This window comes from Lissotriton helveticus, chromosome 3_1, assembly GCF_964261635.1.
Source record: "Lissotriton helveticus chromosome 3_1, aLisHel1.1, whole genome shotgun sequence".
NCBI lineage: Eukaryota > Metazoa > Chordata > Amphibia > Caudata > Salamandridae > Lissotriton > Lissotriton helveticus.
The window spans coordinates 816,869,557-816,884,001 of NC_136061.1; the positions used below are offsets into that span (position 1 = coordinate 816,869,557).

At 47.4% G+C, this 14,445-nt stretch overlaps 1 protein-coding gene across 5 annotated transcripts in view; it reads right to left on the reverse strand.

The window, feature by feature from the left end:
• Positions 1 to 2,232: 2,232 nt before the first annotated feature.
• Positions 2,233 to 14,445, reverse strand: part of NFYC (nuclear transcription factor Y subunit gamma) — a 246,035-nt gene continuing 233,822 nt past the window's right edge. For all 5 annotated transcript variants that reach the window (XM_078681098.1, XM_078681100.1, XM_078681101.1 and 2 more), the window contains exon 10: positions 2,233 to 3,470. In XM_078681098.1, the coding sequence (XP_078537224.1) occupies positions 3,360 to 3,470 (111 nt within the window). In that variant the 3' untranslated portion in view covers positions 2,233 to 3,359. The remainder of the gene's footprint in view (positions 3,471 to 14,445) is intronic.

Here is a 14,445-nt window from a genome sequence, read left to right on the forward strand (position 1 = left end):
ATAACGAGCCCTGTCGTATCTTGCAAGGCAGGCTGGTGTGTTAGCTATACGCCATGTATTGCTATCTTGTGCAGCTATCCTCTTGCCTGACGCATCTATTATTTTTGATTCCTTAGGAGGTGGTGCCTCACCTGATGTCTGTGAATTTGCTATTTTTCTAGCGTTTGACACGACTAGGGAATCTAAGGGTAGCTGACTAAATGTAAGCAGGCTCCCCAGGAGCGGACCTGTACTTTTTTTCTATTCTTTGGTTTATGATCCTAGCTCATACAGGAACTTTAAACACTTCTGGGGCATGCTTAATGACCCCTTTAATCATGGGTAATATTTGAACAGATTTTTGTGATTGCTCAAAAGTGTCTAACAAGAAATCTTCCTCTGCCTCATCTGAGTGCATTGTTACATTATGATAAATGGCAGCCCTATTAAGTAGATGTCCAAACCCAATATTATCTTCAGGAGGAGATGGTTTGGATGGATATGTATGTGGGTCAGGGATATCTGGAACATCTTGTGGGTTTGGATATTCCCAGGCTGGTATATCAGTAGGGTATGGAAAGGGCTCATCTGGGTCTCCGCCATCCCCTATGTTATACTCCTCTTCATTCTGATGAGGTGTCTGTGGAGGTGAAGATTGAGGTGGAGAATATTGTGGTGAACGAGCAGGTGAAATTTGAGATGAGATGTTAAAAGAAATAGAAGGTGAAGGAGGAAGTACAGGAGAAGGGTGCATAGGTGATGTGTCAGAATCCTTCTTGACAGGCACTGGAGTTAAAGGTGCTGTATCTATCTTACTCTTCCTATATGGCATAGTGGAAACATGTCCTGTTTTTGGGTCTATGTATATCCCTTTTTACAAAGGATCAGGTCTAAAAAGCTCTTCTTGAGAAATTACTTTCGGCGCAGATTTTTTCGATTTTGGGCCTGGTTTCTGCTGTTCTTAAGCCTTGGGAGTTGTTGTATAGTCCTTTGGCGTACTTTTCGGCACTGAAGGTATTGTTTTTGGAGTCAAGGCCTGGTTCGAGGGCTTGGAGGCATCGGAAGCAGGCTTTGTAGGTTTCTGCACTGAAGATTTTGGGGTGGAAGCAGGCTTCATTGGTTTCGGTGCCGTCTTGTCTTTAGGAGTCGACTGTGAGTCTTTTTCGGAACCGGGACTTCTTTCGGTTTCGGTGCAGAGGAAGCTGCGGTTTGTTTGGTATGGAGCTACCGAAAGGCTTTAATATTTTCCTCGGAGCCGGGCTCGATGGCGGGGCTTTCGAAGCAATGTCTCGGTCTCGACTGTTCGGGCAGAGTTTTGACCTTAGCCTTTGGTTTAGGGGTTGGGGCTGGGATAGGGGCAGTCGTACTCACGCGTTGACCTGATGGTATGGAGTCATCGGAGTCGTCTGCTCAGATACGATTTGGAGATCATCGGAATCTTCCTCGGGGACACATGGACCTTTGTCGAAGATATCCACCTGTTCCGGAGCGGGTCTCTGCATGTCGCGTCGACGGGCCCGCCGATCGCGAATGGTCTTCTTGGATCGAAAGGACGCACAAGCTGTGCAGCTCGACTCATCGTGTTCAGGTGATAAACACAGGTTACACACCTCGTGATGGTCGCTGTGTGGAAATTTTGCTCCACACACGGGGCATTTTTTGAATGGTGTCCTTTCCATGAGTTGTAGGCCTCACCACATGGGTAGGCCCAACGGCCCGCGTCGACGACCGGAATCGATCTGATGAAGTCGAGTCTATGTATATTGATGTAAAGTTTGTTTTTAGAAAGTTTTGTGTGTCGAAGTCTTTGAAAAGTAGATTTTCGTAGCGGAAAAGTTGCATTCGAACCCAGAGGCGGGAAAAACAATCTAAGGATGGAGCCGATGCCCATAAGCACTATCGTCCAAGGTAGGAGTCTCCTATCTTGTGACTACAAAGACTTCTACCAAGACGACAACAACATGCTATCATCCGAACCCAACACCAGGTGGCGATCTAATGCAAAGTGTAGAATCTGCAGCTCATATGCCTCGAACCAGCTGTTATGAATACCCAATTTGTGGCCATTGATTTATCGATATTGGAAAAATGGAAGGTTTAATCTGCATTGCTGAATTTTGAACTTGTGATCTTCCACCACATGTATCATCTGAATTCACTGAGCCATCGTGCTGGTTTTAGGAAATCTTTGAGAAAACTAATTTTGGGGAAACATTTTATACTTTAGTTCACAAAAAAGACAAGAAAACTAAATTAATTTTTATCTAAAAAAAATGACATTTATTTCAGTTTACATTACATGCATGCTACGCCTTCCGTCGCACATAAACAGTCTGCATATACATCACAAAATGAGATCCTTTTCAGTATAAACAATGCCAGTCTTTTAAATGGGGGTATTTGTCCTTCCGAGATACCACCCTACCTTCGCCGAGATCAAGCGTGGACTTGCACATGACTATTACACCCAAACCTAAAGACTAAACTTATAGGATGCAGATAACATCGCAAAAGCAGGACCCTAAAGACCTTGAATGATTTAGAACACAAAATGCATTGTCTCCATTGATAAATTTGTAATCATGGATTTCCACTTCTGGTAAACGCAATGCAATTTTTTATCCATATGTGACTGCATAAAGTAGAAATGAAGATCCACTGTGCGACAATTTGAGTCACGACTTGTAACAAAGTCTCACAGATCCAGGTAGATTTTTAAAGAATGCCTCCAGGCCAAGCGCAGCCAATGAAAAGCACCCAGGACATTGCTCAAATCAGTTGTAACTGCTCCAGCAAATGAGAAACTACAGCACGAAGAGCGATTAACACTGCTCAAACATTCACCAGGCCGTGGGCATAATGGACAGCTGGTGCAAAGAGATTATGCAACGGAGTTAGACTGAAAAGGGCATCAATGAAAGGGTAGTGATTAGATGTAAAGCGGCACTACGGAAGAGGGTGCACAGTGTGGGAAAAACAGAAGGCCTTGAAGAGTAGACACGCTTGGGCAGGAACACAATGAACCAATGAGAGTAGTTGGGAAGGTGGAGGAGCAGACAAGAGGAACAGGAGGCTTGCATGCATATCCATGCAGATCACAAAAATGCCCCAAAACACGCACTGGGCAAAGAAACAATGCTGAAGTAAACTCTTCAAATCGTAGTTCCAAACCAACAAACCCCCCTACATTTTTGAGTCAGGTTTCCTATTTGGGTTATGTACAAGCTTTAATGTCCAGTAATCAGGGAGCAAAGAGCACTATGTGTGTTTTCAAATCAAGTGCAGAAATGCAGGACCTGTCGTCAACCAAGGCAGACCAGCCTGCCAATGTTCATGGATGTAAATAAACAGTTTTCCGACTGGACTCAGTCTGGCCCTGCTCACTCTCCCTGTGTTGTCTGTCCGTCTGCAGTCTGAGTAGACTGGATGAACATGGGCTGTGTGATCTCCTGGCCGGCAGGCATGGTCACTTGCTGAATCTGGTAGAGTTGCTGAAAGAATAAAAACATAGGATTACATTACTGGTGCTGAAAATCCTTCTACCTACGAGGCTCATGAACAGAACACACTTAGGCCACTTGAGTACTTTAACGGCACTGTGCCAACAGGCAAAAATCTAGTTTATACAGACATTCATACACTCCACATGTCAAACTGGAAATACTTGTTTCACAACTAGTAATTCTACAGTGAAAAAAACACTGCTTGTTAGTATTTTGCCACTGCACAGATTTAGGAAACATTTCTGAAGATGGATTAAGACCATCAGAAACGGTCATCATATTACAAATGCCACCGAAGTGGAATTATTGCACTTCCACAGCAATTTCAAAGGAAGGTCACTGTATTGGTGCAGCTCATGGTGTAGAGACTGCAGTAACAACAGCTTCTTCCAATGTCACTGCAATCACGAGAACGTCTAGTGGGATGTCCTGTTAGCAAGGACACCTCAATGTATGATGTCTGAAATGAGGACAAACTCCACCGTGAGAATACAAGGATATGAAAATACTACACAGACTGAGCATGCGGGGCAATAGATCATGTGTCAGAGAAACTTGAATCTAAATTACGAATGGATGGGAGTAGGTGACAGCCTGTTGTAGATGTTTCCATTATTAGCTGGCCACAGTGAAAACAAATTAGCACTTGTCACTGTTGGCTATTAACCAAAGTCAGGATGGGAACCCTCTCCTCCGTAGTCCCTGTTAACTCAGCAAAGCCCCATTCACTCAAATAATAATTAAGCAAGTCACTACATAGCACAGCAAGGTAGCTGCCAAGTGAATCTATGAACGATACCCAATTAGAACTGTAGTTAACTGTATTTAGCTAACCTTTCCATTTCCAGGACTTGATCTTTAATATTTTCACATGCTTGAATAAAGATGACCAAAGCAGTTATTGTAGAATACATACTGCAAAGAAGCAGGAATAAGGCTCACATGAGTTTACCACGTTGCACAATATCACGTGCCCCACTGACTTCTCAGATCACTGCTAGACTTTCAGGCATTCATTTTTATGTCTCGACTACAGCAGCGCGCCTCTGCTGTCACTCGTGAATGTGTGTACAACATTGGGATTGGAGGCTCTCCAATTGCTCACCATCCGTTGGCATAATTGCCACTCTTATTTGCTGCCTTCTAATTGGACAGCGTGTGCTGGCTTCACTTCCACTTCTTTGGTCTGGAGCATGGTCCAAGTACTGATTGATTCATCTGGACTGCTGTCCTCCAGCTCGTGCTGTGTTTGAGGTTGAATATGCTACTTACCAGTATGCATCTGTTCTTGGCATGTAGGGCTGCTAACATTCATATCTTAGCATTAGATCGCCGCCTAGTGTTGGGTCCGGATGATCGCACATTGTTGTCCTGGAAGAGTCTTCGAAGTATCCTGAGATGGGTGGCTCCTCCCCTGGACTACAGTGCGCATGGGCATCGGCTCCATCCCCAGATTGTTTTTCGCCATTGTGGCAGAAGATGGAGTGAAAAGTGTAAAGGATGTCCATGCTAATGATTGAATACAATAGTATATCCGCAGCTGCGACAGGCACCGGGGAGGAGGGTGGGCGATATGAATGTTAGCAGCCCTACATGCCAAGAACAGATGCATACTGGTAAGTAGCATATTCAGTTCGAGGCATGTGGGCTGCTAAATTCATATCTTAGCATAGAATACATAGCATTAGCAGCGGTTGCCTGTGCCAGCTGCAGAAACCTGAAAAAGTGTCTTGAGAACAGCCTGTCCTACAGCAGCTTGCTGCTTGGAATGCACATCAACACAGTAGTGTTTTGTAAAGGTATGTGGGGTAACCCACGTGGCTGCTCTGCAAATTTCTTCTAAAGGAATGTTCCCCAGGAAAGCCATGGATGCCCCCAATTTGCGTGTGGAGTGCGCCCTTGGGGGTATTGTTAAAGTGCGCTTGGCCTTTTGATAACAGATTTGGATGCACTTAACAATCCACCTGGCTATTCCTGCTTTGGAAATAGGGTTGCCTTTGTGCTGTGGTGAGAAGGCAACAAAAAGTTGTTTTGTTTTCCTAAAGTGTTGTGTTCTGTCTATGTAGTACATTAACGCCCTCCGTACGTCTAACGTATGGAGCATTATTTCCGCTACCGTTTGTGGGTTTTGGAAGAATGCCGGTAAGTCAATAGTTTGGTTAAGATGAAACTGTGACACCACCTTCGGAAGGAATTTGGGGTTAGTACGTAGCACTACCCTATTTGGATGAATCTGAATGAATGGCTCTTGGATTGTGAGCGCTTGTAGCTCACTAACGCGCCTCAGTGACGTAATAGCAATGAGGAAAGCTACTTTCCACGTTAGGAACTGGAGTTCACATGAGTGCAGTGGCTCAAAGGGTGGTCCCATTAGTCTGGTGAGGACCACATTGAGGTTCCACACCGGAGTTGGCGGTGTTCTTGGGGGAATGACTCGTTTCAGACCTTCAAGGAAAGCTTTAATGGCAGGCACCCTGAAGACAGAGAGATGCTGCCTATTCTGAAGATAAGCTGCGATGGCGGATAGATGTATCCGAATAGAAGTGAACGCTAGATTGCACTTGTAAAGATGTAGCAGATAGCAAATGATGTTAGGGATAGATGCATCTAGCGGGTTGATGTCATTGGCTGTACAGTAAATGACAAAACGCTTCCATTTTGCAGCATAGCATGCTCTGGTAGTCGGTTTCCTTGCCTCCTTGATGATGTCCATGCATTCTGGAGGTAGGTGGAGGTATCCAAACTCTAGGACTTCAGGAGCCAGATCGCCAGGTTGAGCTGTTGCGGATCTGGATGCTGAATGTCTCCATGGTTCTGCGTCAAAAGTCTGGGCGTGAGGCGCAGCCTTTGATGCGGCACCACCGAGAGTTCAAGGAACGTGGTGTACCATGCTTGGCGCGCCCACGTTGGAGCAACCAGGATGAGAGTCATGGAGTGCTGCCTTAGCTTTCTTGCCACTAGCGGTATCAGAGGGGCTGGCGGAAAAGGTACGCAAATCTGCCTGACCAGTTCATCCATATCGCATTCCCTTGCGACTGTGGGTGTGGGAACCTGGCGGCAAAGTGTTGTCATTTTGCGTTTTCGTTTGTGGCAAACAGGTCTATCTCCGGATGACCCCACTGCTGGAAGTACGGGCGGAGTACAGATGGGTGTAATTCCCACTCGTGCATTTGATGGCTGTATCTGCTGAGCAGATCCGCCATTTGATTGTCCTTGCCCGGGAGGTGTTCTGCCATGAGGAAAATGTTCCTCTGAATGGCCCACTTCCACATGCCCTGAGCCAGATGAGACAGCTGTGGCGAGTGGGTGCCCCCCTGCTTTTGAATGTAGTACATCGCGGTCATGTTGTCCGTCCGGACTAACACTACCTTGTTGCACAGATGTACAATGAAGGACTTGAGTGCCATGAAGATTGCCATCAGTTCCAGATAGTTGATGTGCATCTTCTGTTGCTGCGTCGTCCATAGTCCCTGCACTGTGTAAGTGAGCAGATGAGCTCCCCATCCCTGGAGAGATGCGTCCGTTGTCAGGATAATCTGTGGCACTGGCTCCTGGAACAGTCGGCCCTTGCAAAGGTTGTGTGGAGTCCACCAATGCAGAGAGTCGTATGCCCGACTGGTAACCAACACTAGGTCTGTCAATTGTCCCTGAGCCTGTGTCCACTGATGTGCTAAGCACTCCTGGAGCGGACGCATATGTAGACGTGCGTGAGGGACTATGAAGATGCAGGAGGCCATCATGCCAATCAACTGCATGAACACTCTCGCTGGAAGCGAGTGTTGTGGTCTGAACTTTTGGATTAGCGACTGCATGCTGTCTATCCTGACTTGGTTTGGCTGGGCCATGGCCGTCAGGGTATTGATTGTCGCACCTAGAAACTGCCGGACATGCGCCGGCTGAAGATGCGACTTTGGGTAGTTCAACGAGAAGCCCAGATCGTGAAGGAGGTGAATGGTAGTCGACATGTCCGCGGCGCACTGTTGTTCCGACTTGGCTTGAACGAGCCAGTCGTCTAGGTAGGGGTAGACATGGATGTTCTGCCTCCTGAGGTGCGCCGCCACTGTCGCCAGACACTTGGTAAACACTCTCGGGGCTGTGGTCACTCCGAAGGGTAGGACCTTGAACTGATAATGCTTGCCTTGGATAGTGAATCTGAGGTATTTTCTGTGGGACGGGTGTAGTGGAATGTGGAAATAAGCATCCTTGAGGTCTAAGGTTGCTAAGAAGTCCCCTTGTTTTAGCAAGGGAAGAATCTGTTGCAGTGTAAGCATATGGAAATGTTCTGATAGTATATACAGGTTGAGGGGACGCAGATCTAGAATGGGTCTGAGAGATCCGTCCTTCTTTGGAATAAGGAAGTACAGGGAATATACCCCTGTGCCCTCCTCCTCCACCGGCACGAGCTCGATAGCGCCTTTTTGCAGCATCACCACTACTTCCTGCTGCAATAAGTGCAAATGCTCTGCGGACATAGGCCGTTGCCTTGGTGGAATGTTGGGTGGAGTGGACTTTAACTCTAGACAATAACCGTACTGGACAAGTTGTCGCACCCACCTGTCTGTGGGGATGTTTCTCCAGACGGGCAGGAACTGCTGTAGTATCCCCCCGACAGGTGTTAGGTGGTCGGGGGGCAGTGACAGAGAGTCACTGTTTGTTTGGGGCAGAGGAGCGGGAGTTGTTGTTTCCTCTTCCACGTCCTCTGGTACTGTTTCCTCGGTAACCCCCTTTGTTTTGCTTGGGGTACGAGGATTGTGCTCCACCTCTGGAGAATTATGACTGTTGACCCATCTGTCCTCTGGTGACTCCACGTGCACCTGAGCGACGAAAATTGTTGCCACGAAACTGTTGTGATTGTAGGGCCCCCATAGACTTAGCAGTTTCGGTGTCTTTCTTAATTTTTTCTAGTGTGGTGTCCACATCTGGACCAAACAGTCTATCAGGATTGACTGGCTGATTAAGAATGGTTGTCTGAATGTCAGGTTTAAACCCCGATATGCGGAGCCACGCCTGTCGTCTCAGCATGACGCTAGTGTTAATGGCCCTAGCTGCTGTGTCTGCGGCATCAAGTGCACACTTTATGGCTGCGTTGGAGATCAGTTTTCCCTCTTCTATAAGCAGTTTGGTGCCCTCTTGAAACTGCGAAGGCAGGTGTTCTATAACCCGCTCTAGGGTGTCGTAATGCGCCCTATCATAACGTGCCAAGAGTGCCTGTGTATTTGCAATACGCCAAAAATTGGCAGCCTGTGCAGCTACTCTTTTGCCTCCTGCCTTTAGCACTTTTGACTCCTTATCCGGGGGAGGAGCTTCACCCGTTGTTTGGGAGTTCGCCCGTTTGCGGGCATTTGCGACCACCAGGGAGTCAAGCGGCAACTGTCCCCAAATGTATGCAGGGTCTGCAGGTGCTGGTCTGTACTTCTTTTCGATACGTGGATTGACCACTCTCGCCCTGGTAGGTTCCTTAAAGATGTCCGCAGCATGTTTGAGGACCCCTTTGAACATAGGCAGTGTCTTTACTGTCCGTTCAGAGACTGAAAAAGTGTCGAATAGAAAGTCTTCTTCTACTGGGTCAGCATGCATGTCCACATCATGATTAGCAGCTGCCCTTTCAAGGAGTGCATGAAAACCTGCAGAATCTTCTGTTGGGGATGCACGTGCAGTGAAAGGCTGTGGGTCTTGCCCCACATCTTGGGTGCTTTGGTCACCAATGTCATCATATGAATCCGGCTGTGCATCTGGTTCATTGATGGGGAAAGTGTATTGGTCATCTTCAACATATCCTTCACCCTCAGAGTGTTCTGGGGAAGGAGTTGGGCTCCTTCTTGGAGGAGGCTGGATAGGTTCCATGAGGCCTGAAGCGTCTTCAGGAAGCCTTTTTTTCTTTAGGGGGATGACATAGGAGTCCACTGGCTGTGAAGTGATCCTCCTCTTGTAAAGGGTCAATTTGCCCGTGTCTGCGTCGATAAAACGCTCTGAATCCTCTTCAGAGTCGAGTACCCGACTTGAAAGTGCCCCTGCCGTCGAAGAATCCGACTTCTTTGGCGTCGATTTTGTTGAAAAGGCCTTCGGCGTCTCTTTTGGCGGCAGAAGGAAGAGAAGTTTACCCGCGGGCTTCACCGGAATGTCCATCGGCTTCTGTGGCGATGGCATCGGAGCCGGCGTAGCAGAGGCCTTCTCCCTGATTCTCTGTAGTGAAGCGGCGACGAGGGACGCGTCACTTACAGCGTCCCTTGGCGCCGAGGAGGTCTTGACCTTGCCCTCGGATCCGACGTCCTGTTGGCCCTTCTGAGTCTTGGACGACGATGCCGCAGCCGCCGACCCAGAGTCCTTGGACCGATGCGCAGATGTGCCAGCCTTCGATCCGTGTGATTTTGTCGGCTCCATCACCACCACGCGTCCGACTAACGGAGTCCCAGTCGGAACCGGAGCCGTGTCGCTGGCTTTGGCGGGCTTTGACGGCGTCGCAGCGGTTGACCCGTGCCGACCACCCTTCTTAGAGGATCCCTCCTCTGGCGCCGATTTCGACCCTGTGGAATCGACAGATTTCCTCGACTTTTGTGGACCGGAGGTCGACGGAGTCGATGAAGCAGCGGGTGTCGTCGTTTTTGGTGGTACGGCCGCCATCTTAGGGTCGTTCGAATCGATAAGTTTCGGTTTCGTTTTCGGGTCGGCCATTTTAGGTGTAGTCGAAGGTTTCACTTTCGGTTTCGATACGGGCTGCGCAGCAAGTATGTCCGTGGCCGGGCCTGAAGGCGGGGCCGAGGCTTGCGGAACGGGGTCTTGGGTAAGGCCGACAGGCGATCCTGTGACCCGATCTTGATCTTCGTAACCTTCGGGGCATAGCTCGTCCCCTGAGCTATCTTCCGCGGCCCCATAAATCTCTTCGACGTCCCCTACCTCGTCGACGTATTCAAGGCCTTGATCCACGACTCAGTCGTCGTCTTCCGGATCTGCCTCGACCTCCGTCTCGGGCGGGGAGATTTGAAGATGATGGCTCTGGTCCTCCTCTTCTCGGTCGCCGAAGATGTTTTCTGGAGCCGGGGCCGCTTGTCTGGCCTCAAGGCGCACCGCGCGCCGAAGCTTGAGTGTCTTCTTTGACCTGAATTTTGCGCAGGCCCTGCAGTTGTCTTCGTTATGGTCTGGTGAAAGGCATTTGTTACAGACCGGGTGCACGTCGATATGTGGGTATTTGGACCCACAGAGCGGACAGTACTTAAACTGACTCCGCTCCATGCTGGAAAGTTGCGTCGTGTCGCGATGAGAAGGCCTCGATGTCCGAAGAGTGCAAGCACTCTGTTGATTCCGACTCCAAGAGACGGAAGAACTCAAGACCGTGCGCAAACAATACAGACGCAAAGAATACAAGGCCTTTTGGCCGTAAAAAGTTAGTTTTTCTCGGTTCCGACAGACGTCGAGACCGCATCCGAACCCAATGGCGGAAAAAAACAATCTGGGGATGGAGCCGATGCCCATGCGCACTGTAGTCCAGGGGAGGAGCCACCCATCTCAGGATACTTCGAAGACTCTTCCAGGACAACAATGTGCGATCATCCGGACCCAACACTAGGCGGCGATCTAATGCTAAGATATGAATTTAGCAGCCCACATGCCTCGAACACTATTTTCTTCTCCTGTTGTCAGTTAGTTCTTCCCTTCCAAATCCCATGCTGCATTGCTTGTTCCCTACCACCCTAGTCAGTGGTGCTTCTTCCCTTCACACCCTCACCACGGACCATTTTGCTTCTTTCCTTCCACATCACTTTCCAACGCCCATGAAAAAAATTGCATTATGACTCAGCTAGTGCTAGTTGCATCATCCTTAAAACCCCTAATCACCACCGCATCCTAAACTCTTAAAAACCTTCACCATCCTAGCTGGTGCCCATAATTGAACCTTAAAAACCCTCACCAGCCATTAACATTGTCCATTCATGAACCCTACAACTTAACACCCTTACACTCCACCCATCTGAAACCTAAAAACACCTCACACCTAAAGACTTATCTGTGAACGCTAAAAACCCCTCACCAGCCCTACACTCCACCCATCTTTGAACCCTAAAAACCCCTTTCAATGCCTGAACGCCTATTATTCCTTACTCCTAAAAGTCACTCATCGCCTTAAACGTTACCCATCCCTCAACGCAAAAACCTCACAGTAGTCTTAAACACCCAAGTTTAAAGCAATTTTGAATCAAATTACTTTTTCATATGTTTTTTGTATTTCTTTAAAGGAAAATGCTACTTACCAGTATGCATCTGTTCTTGGCATGTAGAGCTGCAGATTCACACACTATGCATAGATTGCCATCTGGTGTTGGGCCCGAATGTTTGCAGTTTGTTATTGTCCTGGAACAAGTCTTTGGAAGTCACGAGATAGGTGACTCCTCCTTTGGACGATAGTGCGCATGGGCATCGACTCCATCTACAGATTGTTTTTTCACCAGGAAGGGAAATGGAGTTTTGTGAGAACAGCAAGAGATGTCCATGTATATTATATATCTAATTAAGATAATACTGGAACAGTTAAAGGTAGCCGGGGAGGTGGGTGGGAATCTGTAGCTCTACATGACAAGAACAGATGCATACTGGTAAGTAGCATTTTCCGTTCGAGGCATAGGAGCTGCAGATCACACTATGCATAGATTGCATAGCAGTACTGTTCCTTTAGCGGCGATCACCAGTATCCGTTGCAGTAGTCTGAAATAGTGTTTTGAGTACAGCCTAGCCCACAGCAGCTTGTTGTTTTGCTTGCACATCTACACAATAGTGTTTTGTGAATGTGTGCGGTGTAGACCATTAACTGCTTTGCAGATATCATCTAAGAGAATTTTTCCCAAAAAGGCCATGGAAACCCCTATTTTGCGAGTGGAATGATGTTTAGGGGGAACAAGAGTCTACGTTTTGCTTTGTGATAACAAATTTGTATACATTTGACGATCCACCTTGCAATTCCAGACTTTGATATGGGATTGCCTTTATGTGGTGGTGAGAAGGGAACAAAAAGTTAGTTTGTTTTACGAAAACGTTTTGTTCTATCAATGTAGTAGAGAGGTGCTCTTTTTACGTCTAGTGTATGAAGAGCCCTTTCTGCAACTGTGGTTGCGAAAAGAATATTGGCAACTTTACTGATTGGTTGAGATGGGAGGAAGTAATAACTTTTGGAAGGAACTTAGGATTTGTTCAAAGAACCACTTTGTTATGATAGAGTTGTAGAAATGGTTCTTGAATAGTTACGGCCTGTAGCTCACTGACTCTTGAGAGATGTGGTAGCGACAAGGAAAGCGACTTTCCATGTAAGAAATTGTAACTCCAATTTATGCAGAGGTTCAAACGGAGGACCCATTAGCCTAGTGAGGAAGATGTTCAGATTCCACACTGGAGAGGGTGGTACTCTTGAAAGAATTATTCTTTTGAGGCCTTCCATAAATGTCTTAATGGCAGGTACCCTGAATAATGATAGATGTCTATTTTGCAGATAGGCTGTTATGGCAGCGAGATGTAATCTGATTGATGTGTATGCTACGTTACATCGATGAAGTTGTAGTAAGTAACGTGATATTTTGAATAGATACATCTAGAGAATTGATTGTGTTATTGGTACAGTAGATTACAAATCTTTTCCACCTGGCTGCATAGCAGGCTCTAGTGGTGGGACGCCTAGCTGCTTTGATGACATTCATACAATCAGGTGGAAGATTGAGATAACCTAATTCTAGGACTTCAGGAGCCAGATTGCTAGGTTGAGCTGTGCTGGATCTGGGTGTCTGATCTCTCCATGGTTCTGTTAACAGTTGTAGGGAGAGATGTAGTTTTTGGTACGGGACTACTGATAGTTCCAGCAAGGTTGTGTATCAGGGTTGTCTGGCCCATTTTGGAGCAACTAGGATCAGTGTTCGTGATTGTTGTTGCAGCTTGCGTACCACTAGTGGAATGAGTGGGAAAGGCGGAAAAGCGTAAGCAAATCTGCCTGACCAATTCATCTATATCGCATTGCCTTTGGACAATAGGTGTGGATATCTGGCGGCGAAGCTTGGGCATTTTTGTTTAAATGTGCGGCGATGCGATCTATGTCTGGATGTCCCCACACTTGGAAAAACTGTTGGAGGACTTCTGGGTGGAGTTCCCACTCGTGAATCTGTTGTGTCTGCCGACTTATTAGCTCTGCCATCTGATTCTGTATTCCTGGAAGATGTTGTGCTAAAAGGAATACGTTTTGAGGTATTGCCCATCTCCATATGCTCTGTGCTAGTTGACAGAGCTGCAGAGAGTGCGCCCCCCCTTGTTTTTGTAGGTATTACATTGCTGTTATGTTGTCCGCCCGGACAAAAACAGCTTAGTTTGATACGTGTTTCTGGAATGCTTTTAATGCCAGAAATATCGCTAGTAGCTCCAAATGATTGATGTGGAGTAGCTTTTGCTGTGGTGTCCACCTGCCCTGTATGGTGTGATGTAGTAGATGAGCTCCCCAGCAGGTGAGCGATGAGTCTGCTGTTAACACGATTTGTGGAACCGGCTCTAGGAACGGTCGCCCTTTGGAAAGGTTTTGGGTGCTTCACGACTGCAGAGAGCAATGTGTGCGGCCGTCCACCAACACCAGTTCTGTTAACTGACCTTGAGCTTGGTTCCACTGACGTGCTAAGCATTCCTTTAAGGTGCGCATCCGGAGTCTTGCATGAGGTACTATGAATATGCAAGAGGCCATCATTCTAATGCATGAACACTCAAGCTGGTAGCGAGTGTTGCGGTTGGAACTTTGTTATAAGGGCCTGCATTCTTGCTATCCTGGCTGGATTGGGGTATGCAAGGCCTTTTGCGGTGTCTATTGTGGCACCTAGATATTGCTGTATGCGGGATGGTTGGAGGTGAGAAGTTGGATTGTGGTGTGTGTGACACTTACACACTGAGTATGTGACTTGGCTTTTATGAGCCAGTCGCCCAAGTATAGGGAAGACATGACTCTGTG